The sequence below is a fragment of the Typopeltis vanoorti genome, chromosome 21, assembly GCF_054136105.1.
Source record: "Typopeltis vanoorti isolate ZY-2024b chromosome 21, IOZ_Tvanoo_1.0, whole genome shotgun sequence".
NCBI classification, from domain to species: Eukaryota; Metazoa; Arthropoda; class Arachnida; order Uropygi; family Thelyphonidae; genus Typopeltis; species Typopeltis vanoorti.
Genome location: NC_143569.1, coordinates 36,014,864 through 36,027,588, shown reverse-complemented (window position 1 = coordinate 36,027,588; position 12,725 = coordinate 36,014,864). Strand labels below are relative to the sequence as shown.

Genomic DNA, 12,725 nt, shown 5'->3' with positions numbered 1-12,725 from the left:
ATTCGTCTGTATAGCAACCCAGACAAAGGGGAATATAAAAGCATATTTGCTTCGCCCATCCAGTCAGTAAAGTTGAATGTTGAATACTTGTGGAGATGTGATCGAATTATTTAAAACTGTCTCCCGTGTGGTTGCCGGGATAAGAATAACACCAATGTAGCTCATGCATGTCGTACGAGGCAACTAAAATGGGTACCCTGGGAGGGGTAATGGATGGCAATGCCGTAGCCAATGAAGTTTTAACTGAGGCTCGGCTATTGCTGTTACCCTCCTGCCATGATCAGAGCTTTATATAGCTCAATAACACTTTATATTTACACTGTTCTCTACAGATAACGGGGAAGATGAAAAGCATTCTTGCTTCGCCCCTTAAAGCCAGTCCTTATAAGGATCTTATATATTTGTGGAATAATAAATATATTATTTATATTATCACGAATAATTTGGAATGTGTTTTGTTATCTTGATAATTTATCACATATTATTGCAATTCGTGCACGGGTCGAAGTTTGTTTTCGTAGAATACCTGGACAGAATGTCTTTTTAAGTAGCGAAAACAAAGCTCCGACGGTAAAGTTTGAATTCCTATTGTCAACAGGTTTAGGGTATCTACTGCCTTTTAATTATATTTTGACAAAAGTTTGAATCATTGCTAATGGTTACGATAATTTTAAGTTCTCTGGTTAATTTCGAGACAAAATAAGTTTCGAGTATTTAGCTTTGAAATAACCGATGGATTCATAATATTTTTATCATAGAAATTTTCGAGTATCAATTATTGTGTTTACGATTCGCGTGCTTCACATATTAGGGAAATAGTTTGAATAAATATTTACCTATTATTTCATGTTCATGCTTCTAAAGCGTTTACTTCTGGTTTCAGTTTGTCTTCTTTTAAAGATTCACGTTTATTTTAATATTTGCTGTGGTGTTTAGATTTTTTCATGGATTTAATCAGTTCACAAATAGCCTACAAAAGTGGAAAATTAAAAAAAATAAAATAAACAAAGTAATGGAGTACGCAAATAAAATATTAAAATCACTCATAGTTCATTTATTTTATTTTACTTTATGTAAAGCAAGGGTACATTGATAATTGCCATAATAACTGTATGTTGAGGTGGCGTGAGTAACCGACCCTACTCCTGGTTATGTAATCATTCAGGGCATCACGTGCTTTAAACGCAGTGGCAGAAAGCGTTTCGCTGTGTGCGATCGTTATACAGACATATTACGTGTTTCTGATGACACATGTAGCTCAACCAATTTTGGAACCTTCACGCTATTAATATGTTGAACACAACTGCGGATATATTAAACCATTGGACTTTAATTAAATCCTTCAGTCCATAATTGCATTTTATTAAGTGCCATATAATTTGTTAATGGCAGCGGAAACCTTGTAAACGAGATAAATAATATGTCTCTACTATACGTTTATGTTTCTTCCAATAAAAAAAAAGGATAAGTTTAGCTTTCAGGTAGGTCTTTTAAGTGATATTCATTTATAAATATCACTTAAAAGATTCGCGTGTTTTAATTTTGCTTCTCTCCCTTGTTGGTATGACACGCTTCCTTTGCAATTTAATTAACATCTACATATCTAAATAAAGGAATTACAAGCTTAGTGACGCATGCGCATATGACAACAAGTTCAGGGTATCTGCTGCGTTTTAATTATATTTTAACAAAAGATTGAATCATTGCTAATTGTTACGATAAATCCCGCTTCACGATAATTTATCGCATTGCATCTTGATGTATAATACTCATTATAATTAACAAATTAATAATATTTGAGATTTAATTTTCTTTTTTTTTTCTTTTTACTTTCCTGGTGTTTATTATGTTAATACAATACAATATCAGATTTCAAGAGAGAAACTATAGAATTTGCTTATATCTATCATATAATAAAGAGTATGGGATTCTTTAAGGGAGAACACCTTTATGGATTTGTTCTTGTACATTAAGTTATTTGCAAAGTTATATACATTTATGAAATAAGTAAATATGTTGGAAATGTAAAGCAAAATACTTATCATCCTGTAGTCGTCGGTACTAATACTGAAAGGTCTAAAACCTAGCTTATTTTTTTTTGTTTAATCTTCCTCTCAATGTGTTACGCTTAGTGGCTTCCTACAGTCAAGCAATATGCCTTTATATAAACCCTGATATAAGCTCCGTAAGTTACATGTATTAACACACACTTCTCTTCATTTAAAAGTTTGGACCCTTCTTCATTCATATACAAGATGTCAGAAAGGATGGATAGCTGGAACCCACCTGAATCATGGAAGAGAATAACTTGTATCATGATGATTCGTGCCCGCCATCAAAATAAGGATATTACGACTGCTGCCCAATGCTCCCTGAATACAGTAAAAACAATCAGGCATGAACTAGAGACTTGCAATGGTGACTACGAGGATGTAGCAAGAAGAAAGATCCCTAGCAGACGATCTGATTGCGTTCGTACAGCAGAATTCCTCGCAAATCTGCAGGAACAGGTGTTGAAGAACCCTGGCATTGGAATTCGGGCTTTGTTCGTGGAGTTGCTAACTGTAGTCAAGCCCTGGATAACAAGGGTAGCCAATGGTAGGCCGTATGTATGGCAGCAGGATTCGGCCCCTTGCCACACCTCTGGGAAAAGTCAAAAATGGTTGTCTGAAAATTTCTACGACTTCACCAGTCCAAATGTTTGGCCTCCAAACTCCCCAGACCTTAACCCCATGGATTATTTTGTATGGGGCGCAGTTGAAAAAGACACCAATCGCACTTCCAGTAATACAAAAGCCCAGTTAATGGATAAAATTAAAACAGTTTTTGCGGCCCTTCCCAGGGAGACTGTAGCATCAGCTTGTTCGAGGTTCCGAAGCAGAATTGAAGCTGTGATCGATGCTAATGGTGGTTATTTTGAGTAAATCTTGTTGATAGTATTGTAATTAACTCTGCCTGTAATGTTTTTTTGTCAATTCATTAAATTTAATAGATACAAAGAAGAATTTCTTTTTCCTTACGAAACTGTCAAATTTATCCCGAACACCCTGTATAGTCCATTTTTGTTGTTTGGTCACATCAGGGATTACTCATTACATCGGATTGCTTTTCTATCGGGGACGTCCAATTTTCTTCTCACATCTACAAACACGTTTGGTAGTGATTACTTGTACTCTGAAGGTCTTAAGTAGAAATCTGAGTAATGTTTGGTTGTTCATATGCTGTTTCGATGGTCTTGAGTTATCACAGCAATCAAACCAATAAACAATAACTAACGGATGTCATCTTCAGAGAAGCTTCGTAAAAAGCTTCGAGGATGCAAGCTGAGACATTACATCTCAACCGAGATCAACACAAAGAAAAGAAAAAATCCATTTATTACATTTAAGTGCTGTAGTTACTGAGCTTAAATATATTAAAGTAAAATTGTAAATATACACAATTTATTGTTATTGTATAAATACTTAAAAAACTGTAATCTTATTCAAGCGCAACTATAGATTACCAACTACAATAACTATTTTTAATACATTACACAAAAACAAACAAAGAACGAAAATTTGTGTGAATTTCATTGTTAAAAACCAGAACAATACGTGTTGTAAACGAATAATATATAATCATAATTCTAATAATAAAAATTATTGAAATATTTTTTCATAGAAATCTAATGTGAAAACGATCCATAATCTGCAGCACTTAGTTGCTTTACTTTGTAAATAACATGTTGGAATGTCACTAAAGGCGATTATTCTATATACGTAAATAATTTTGAGATCAATAAAATTATTATTATTACTGGCTATCCACCATAAGACTTATGTTCATTTAGGGGGGCAACATCATAAGCTCACGGATTACCTAAATTTATATTTATAGCAGGATTATACATAAATAAAACCGAATATGTTGAAGGTCGGGTTTTTGGGAGGCGAAAACCGTAGAACTCGGAGAAAAACAACCCTACAGCCACAGCCTGAGAGAAATTTGATGATGAAAACGAGTGAACAGCAGGTGAACCATATTCTGAATAATCACCACTGTGGCTAAAACTATACTCGTACCACAAAATTTACCGCTGGCGTATTATAGAACGGCTTGTGTAAATTGACTCAGGTTATCTTCTCTTTCTCGTTTGATTTTTTTTTTTTGCCTTTTTTTAAAGCACTTTACATTTTTTATGATTCCTTATAGTTGCTCCGAATTTCAAGAGAGCGCTTGTCTTATCAAGTAGGGACTTCAAAATGTTGTTCAGCGCTCGCGTAACTCCCTATTCAAGTTTTCGCTCATTTTGACATATCAGTTAAGCGTAGTTGAAAAACTAACTACAGTCTAAGAGGCGACTAATACGGATGGCGTTTACGTTAGTTTTTCACCATCATGTGTATCATGTTTTTTTTAAAATATTACAAAATGTAGTTTATATTTCAATAAACACGTCAAGAGCACTTATGAAATTATTTGTTTTAATTCTGAAACTAATTTCCATATTTTGTCCATTGATTATATTTGACAATTCAGAAATCTCGGTTGTGTAAAAGCCTGGCTCTGAAAAAATCCATCTTCTTCTTCAATGAGTGAACGTGCATCGCATTTTCTACGTTGTAAAGAACTTGTGAAAACGTTTTGCTTTGATTTCACATCACATATCAGAAAAGCAGAAATCTTTGTTCGCATATTCATAATCTGTTTCTTAGAAAAAGCTCATAACTTGGTTATGTGAAGTTAGTTTTTCGTGGCACTCTACTTTGTGACAACTAATGTGATTGAGAGCAGCTATACAGAAGATCTACAGGATAACCTTCATCATTTTGAAGCATAGGAAAAAGCGGATGATATAGCGAAGGATTTGTATGCCATGATTTACAATAACTCTGCTCAACGTATTACGAACATCGCAAACTTGGCAGTAAACTGTGTTGATGTAGAATTGGAGCATCCGAATTTATCACTTTCCTGTGTATAAAGCGACAAAAAGTTTACGATTTTCCTTGATGTCGAGTACAGTCGGAACACATGCTGATGTGATTATGCAAATGCTGTTTTGCTTTCAGGCGCATGTCCTGAAAGGCAATAAAATGACCCCTTCCAAAAGATTTTTCTTTTAAGAGAAGACAAAGCCAGGCTGGTAATTCTTCATATACTACTGATAATCTGCTGCCATAGCGAATAAAAATTAGCAGTCAGAAATATACGTCGATTCATTTAGAGAAACAGAATTAGTAAATACCTCCGTTCTGAGGGATTTCATAATGGTATCCAGTGATATTGGCAACCATCTTATGACATTCGGTTACACGTTTTCGATAAACAGGTGTTGTGTTCTTGTTATGGTTCCATATTCGTGAAAGTTTTAAACCTACAACACATTAGATACTGTGAATAAATAAGATGAAAGAGTAAAAACTAAAACCTTTTTAACATTGGATTACAAAAGCTGTAAATTTTTCTCTTTAAGAAAAGTCATAAGCAGTAGAGAGAATAAAATACAAGGGAAATTCTTTTCGCTGAGTTAGGAGTTGAACTGTTAAGTAGTTGTGACTTCCCAATTAAAGAATTAACAAATGTAGAGGATAATAGAAAACTATCAGTACTGATTCTGAGGACAATGATGAGCAGTAAATACTTGTTGGAAATGCGTGCAGTAGAAACTAAACGTTCAGGTGAAAGAAAGGTGATTGCATTAGCGACAGTCGAGTCATTAATCAACCTAATTACCCCTTTCTCTACTGTCAAGTATCGAATGCATGTTCTCATTATCAGAAATGTTAGAACGGTATTCAATTTGGGTGGATTTGGAATTCGTCTCTGAAAACTTAATAGCTTTTCAGAGGTAAAGAAAGAAGGAAAGAAAGAGAAAAAAGTAATTTCTGTATAATCATTTTCATTGTAAGATTAAGTGGGTTTAAACATCTAGTGATATTGCAGTGATTTTGCAGAGTGTGTGGTGTTATGAAGACCATTTTTTGGCTAGCGAAAACACACGATTTTTCGCTAGCTATTATACCCAAAATGCCAGAATAAATTTCATCTAAAAATGGCAGTTTCAAGAAATATTAGAAGCTATAGTTATTCCAAGACAAGTCATTTGTTTAGAGCTCTGAATATTATAAAAAGTAAGATGGGTGAAATGTATGCCTTTGAGAGATAAAAACACCGGATTGAGTTTTGCAATCTTGGCAATTAACGATGAAATGAATTCTAACAAAGAAAGATTCGGAGATCAGAATAAAAATAAAATATTTAGATATTCTACAAATTTTATTATTTTGCATGGCACAAAGTTTGATAAATGAGAAAGAGTAGTGCATTGAAGTTATCAGGGACAATTGAAAATTGGATTTCCGGTCAACTGAAGAAAGCTTATGTTATATAGACGTTGTTGTTTGAAATTATTACAGCGGTAGCTATTAAGGCAATGAGAACGGTGAGATATATCTGATAATTGCATATTATACTCTTATCTGGTTTACCTGTTTTTATTGATGTAGAAATAAGAATGTAGGTGAAAGAATATTGGCTCTAGACAGTCTGGTATTCCAGCAGTGGCTGTAGAGCTAAAGATAAAGATTGACTTATCATCGCACGTAATATATGACAGGAGAGAAAACTGGCAACTCATTTATAAAATAAATAAATAAGCAGGTTAGTAAGATAAAATATTCACGAACAGAACGAAATAACCATGGCATCATACAAAATGAAGTAAATAAACAAATGAGCAATGAAGGTTGTAGAATATCTGAGTGTCTCCACAGCTTCATCTGGAAGAATAAGAACAGTAAAAAACAAAAATAAGAATAATCTATAAAGGAGTAGTCACATTAGTACTAACGTATGAAACAGGAATCTACAAAAATCAGAAAATTAATGAAATTACTGAGATGAACACATTAAGAAAATTTGAAGGTGTAACAATATTAAACAAAAGTCGGAACTCACAAATCAGAGAAATATTTTAAAATTCATTAAATAAATGATTGGATCCAAAAACGGAAAAAAGAATGGAAAAATCATATAGCAAGAATACAGGGGATAACAGATTGACAAAAAAAAAGAGAGAGTAAAAACTGGATATCAAAGGAAAGAGAAGCAACAGAAGAAAAAGATGGCAGGACGGCTTTGAAAACTGCCAAAAGAAGTAAAAAATGTTAGACTAAAATATACGTAAAAGGTCTTCTACAACTTTGGGCCATAAAGAAAACCCAAACAGCTCACTTTTGTTTTGAATTCATTAAAACATTTTTCGATATTTAGATAGGATTCCAACTCGTGTCTTTCCAAACTAAAATTTGAAACAATGTTTGTCTTATTCAGAAGTGAAAATATCAAACAATAAAAAATAATATCTCGCACATAAAAAACAAAATTATAGATAAATGTTTCAAATATGAAGGGCATGCCATCTTTGAAGAAATGGAAGCAGCAACTTTAGTGTAATATAATTATGAGAAAATACCTTAAAGATATTTTCGCGTCAATCACAAGTTTCATCTTAGAAATCGAAAATGAAACTAATAAAAAATACTGAATGAAATTGCCATTCAGGGTACAAGAAAGATAATAAAGTCACGACCTTTATCGATGCAAACGCATCAAAGAATCAAAGTAACGAAATCACCAAGTAGCATGTCTTAACGTAGAGTGCATTGCGAGTTTCCGTATCACTTAACAGTCACTGCTAATCAATACAATATGTAGTACTTAACAAATGCGTCTAAAAGAACGACTTTCTTCTAAGACGTTCACAAACAACACGTTTCATACTGTTGGTATTGAAGTTTTGCGATCCTTGTAATTCCAAAGAAAACAATGAGAGAAACAAATTTCCATTTGAAATATATTTATAAGCCATTTTGGATGTATGATTTTCGGATTCAGCAGCTCTTAACCATCTAGAGATCATTAAGTAATTTTGTGTTGTGTGATAATATTGGAAATGGAATATACATTTTTTTTTTGCTAGCTCTTTCATCCAAAATTTCAGAAGAGTAGAAGAAAATTTGCAAGCAAAAAATTATCAATAAAAACTAATCATAAAGCTCATAGTCATTTAGCTCTGTCGCACTGATCACTTCAGAATACATACTAGATTTGATTCTGATGATTTCAAAGACGGGAGTATATTATATTATAGTATTATTTACAATATGGATAAACGACAGAATCCCCACCTCCCTTTCCCTCACGCATACACGCATCTAAATATTTTTTGTAATTATTTTCTAATTCTCTGATGAGACTAAATGAAAGATAATAATGGTTTGATAGGAAAATTATTTTGTAATTATAATTATATTTTCTAGTTCTTATAAGAACTGGGCGATGGACTGAGTCCTTGACTCTTTATACCGTCATCTGAATGAAGAAAATCTGTGTGGGTGGGTTATTGAGCTAAAAAGCTCTAGTCATGGCTGGGTAATGGCAATAGCCGAGCCTCAGTTAAAACTTCATTGGTTACAGCATTGCCATTTATTACCCTGGTTAGTAAGTAAAGGGTAAAATCTCAAAAAATCGGACGATCTCTAGGCCACTTCTTAGTGGGCGAAAGACCGTCCATATCTCTGCGTTGGTTCCACTCAGTGAGGGGCTCCCCGACCACTGAGCAGAACCGCTCAAATTCCGAGGAAAATAATTCACCGGCAAGTACCCCTCAGCGGGCCGTGCCGGAGAACACTTTCCCCGGTAACTCAATTTCTCCCTTAGGGCAAAACCTAAGAGAGCGAACTCATTTACCCAGGATAACAGCAACAGCCGAACCTCAGTTAAACTTCACTGGTTCAGCATTGCCATCCGTTACCCTATATGGGCATCTCATATAAAATCAATCACCGCATCTCACGGTCGATTGATTCACTCTTCCCGACCTCCTTATATCCTTATATTTTCTATTTTTTTTTTTTTACTGGCTTAAAGGGGCGAAGCAAGAATGCTTTTCATCTTCCCCGTTATCTGTAGAGGACAGTGTAGGAATAAGGTGTTATTGAGCTATTAAAGCTCTGATCATGGCAGGAGGGTAACAGCAATAGCCAAGCCTCAGTTAGAACTTCATTAGCTACAGCATTGCTATCCATTACCCTCCAAGGGTATTGGATCGAATGAATCAATCACCGACTATGGAAGTAAAGGTGAAATCTCAAAAATACGGACGATCTCTAGGCCACTCCATAGTGGGCGAAAGACCGTCCTAATCTCAGCGTTGGTTCCACTCAGTGACGGGCTCCCCGACCACTGAGCAGAACCGCTCATTTTCCGAGGAAAATAATTCACCGGCAAGTACCCCTCAGTGGGCCGTGCCGGAGAACACTCCCCGGAGACTCAAAGTGCTCCCTTAAGGCAAAAACCTTAAGAGAGCGAACTCAAAAACTCATCGCCCAAGTGGGTAAGAGCAACAGCCGAACCTCAGTTAAACTTCATTGGTACAGCTTTGCGTTGCTATCCATCACCCCCAAGGGCATTAATGAATCAATCACCGTATCTCACGGTCGATTGATTCCCAATTCCTTATATTTTCTAATTCCCTGATGAGAATATAAGTATATAAGTTATAAATGAAAGGTAATGGTTTGGCAGGAAAAGATTTTCACTTTAGTTTTAATTATTTTTTACATTACCCCAAAAAAGCTTTTTCGTTTTATTTTTAAATTGTATTATTTATTTTCTTATTATTTTATTAGAATTAAATTAAACAATGTCGACATTTTTAGCAAATGATTGATTTTAAATCTCACTTTCTCTCGACTATATATTACTTTTATTAATATATATTACTAAATATTACTTTTCATAGCATTAATAAGAATAAAATTAAGACCAGTCTGTGTGGTTTTAATTTTTTTAAATTAATTTTGAATCCTATTTTTAAAATAATATAACATTTTACTACTTCATTAAAGAGTTATACTACATTTATTTAAGTCGACAGTTGAAATACAAAAGATATATTTTTGCGCATGCTCAATTAAAGGCTTCTATCTTGATGATAATAAAGACATAATTATTGAATATATTTTTTTTTCTTTATTTTGGTCTACAGCTAACACAATAATGTTAAATATAAACCCAGTTTTTCTACATTTCTAGAGTAGAAAATTAATTTATAGTTGCGTAAGTTTTTAATTTCGTTTTTCAAGAGTCTATATTTCTTTCTTGTCTTTTTTCTATTGTTGAACGATTGAGGCTTGGGTTACAGGTTATAGTAAACTAAGAATACGAGCTCTGTTCGTGCGAGTAAACAAAGAGACAAACTTACACTAAGCGAATCAGGGTGATTGTTATATGTTAAACGAAATCTAGACTTTTAAGGAGAATTTTGGAACTTGTTCGTTGTTTTGAATTATGGCTGAAACCACTAATCCAATAAGGCCAGTATTAAAACTATTAATTGCATGCGTTCTTCTGGACGGTTTGCTTATTCTAAGTTGTATACATCCAGTACTTTGGTAGTGCATCAATATATAAAGATAGCAATACAATCATTTTTGATCATTTATATAGAGGTGTGTGATAAAAATGGTTAGGTTGACCAGATGTGACTGTTGCGGTTAGCACCAAGTTCCCGCGTTACGTATTGGGAGAGTAGAATCTGCAGAGCCATTCCCATCGATTTCAAGGTTTTAGTGTCTTCCGTTATTGAGAAGTTAATACTCTTGTAAAAGTTGACTGCATCCTTTGCTATTTCCACTGTATCAAAATAAATAAATAAACAACAACAAAAAGCACGTAGCTTGTGGAAACGTTGCTTGTTCCATAATGCTAGACTACTAGAAGAAAGGCCGTTAACTGTATGTTCGATTCTAGTCGCTGGTTAGAGAAACTTTACGTAAGCATCTCTTCAGTCGGTCCCCAAGTTAATCCATCTTTCATGCATACAATGTAGGATTTTTTTTTCTCTAGGAAACTAGGTTTCATAATCCTGCAAATTCAAGAAAAATCGACCGCACAAAATGCCAATCAATAATATGAATGTTAGGGTTTAAGATCAAAAAATGGCGGTGCTTGTCCGTACTCTTTCTCTCACCCCATGGTTTTACAAATAATCGACGGCTCTGAAGTCAACTATTCTTAATGACTAAGGTTAAAAATCGGCTGCGCAATGATCTCTAGATGCGTTAGTGAATTTTGAATTTCTTCATAAGTATTCAAAATGACACAGTTTAAGAGCAGTGTATAGCCAGTTTTATTCCAAATGAACAGATTTTTTTCCATCACATTTTTAAGGAAATGTTCGATTGGAAATAAGACATGAAACCCCATACATGTATAAAACACATCAGTATTTATAATTTATTCTTCTGTTAAAAACTATCCAGTGTCCGTTCCATTAATTTTTGTGTGATTTCTAATCAGTGAAATGAAATTTCAAATGAATGAGTTTCACTTTCCAAAAAATTCGAATCCATTCAAATGTTAATCAGAACAGGTTCATTAGACACTTATATAGTGATTCAGAGCTACCTAGACAAAGCATCTCACAAGATTGCTTTGCATAAAGAGTTTTATTTTCATTGCCTTCTTCTGGCAATTGTGGTAAGCACTGACATGTGGTATTCACATCACTTCAGTAATACAAAACTCAAGAAATGCGTTATATGTCGTGAGTTTCATTGCATTTTGATTTCCATTACATGTTTCATTACATTTTTTTTTTTCATTTCTTTCGAACGTAGTAGCATCTGGTTATTGTATCTCCATGGATTTAAATACTCTTCATAAAAGGTACATTATAAGACGTTTAACAAACCATTATAACTGGTACAGGAAAGTTTACTACATGCACACATTTTCTTTTTTTTATCAATCTGAATATGACACAACCACGGGGATGATTACTATGAAATTCACTTGGGATTTTCGCTAAATATTAGAAGAGCAACAACTTAATTTTGGTTAATAATTATTAACAATTAAGCACGTTAATATCATCTAAAACAGTTAAATTTTATTGGATAACATAAAAATCCTATGAGAATCGAAGGTTTTGTTAGAGGAAGACAAGAACATGGTATTGTTGCAATAATAAGCTAGATAAGAGCAACACTATGCATCGCTATCTAATAAACACAGAACTTATTAATGAGAAGAATTCAACTTATTTGTATATGTACTCGCATATATTAAAGAGCCGTCTCGCTCCGACAGTGCCGATAATTACCAGCGGAGATACCTGTGTGGAAGGAAATATTTAATTAATCATTGATCATATCTGTACTTATTCTCTTGTTGATTTGTTTCTGTACAAAAATATCGGAATATCAGAAAGAATTCATAAATCATCAAGGTTGTTTCCCAACAAGTAATAAAATGTACGGCTGAGCTACAGTTTACATTTATTTACTTCGAATATATTTCTAAAAGCGCCTTCAGATCTATATTAAGCGCCTTCAGATCTAAAGTTTACTCTTATTGTTGTAAGTGTCGATGTGAAGAATGATATATTTTTTCTTTGTTTTACATTTCTAGATTGAATTCCATCGATATGAAGTATGATACAATTTGTAAATTCTTTTTCTGTGTTTCTAGGTTGCCTTCCTCATGAGTTCCATTGCAATGGCACTTGTATTGATCAGATCCATCGATGTGATAGAGAAGTGGACTGTCCTGACGGTTCGGATGAAGAAAACTGTGGTGAGTTGAATGAATACGTCATAAAGTATGGATTTCTTATCCCTTCACCATCTGTTTCATTCGAAATAACACTTGAGATGGAACAATACAGAAAACGG

The 12,725-nt window shown here is 33.9% G+C and overlaps 1 protein-coding gene across 1 annotated transcript in view; it reads left to right on the top strand.

The window, feature by feature from the left end:
* The window catches only part of LOC150094741 (G protein-coupled receptor GRL101-like), a 211,521-nt gene that overhangs the window by 61,631 nt on the left and 137,165 nt on the right, over nucleotides 1-12,725 (top strand). The window contains exon 3 of the mRNA XM_090411656.1: nucleotides 12,523-12,627. Coding sequence (XP_090267782.1) covers nucleotides 12,523-12,627 — 105 coding nt within the window. The remainder of the gene's footprint in view (nucleotides 1-12,522; nucleotides 12,628-12,725) is intronic.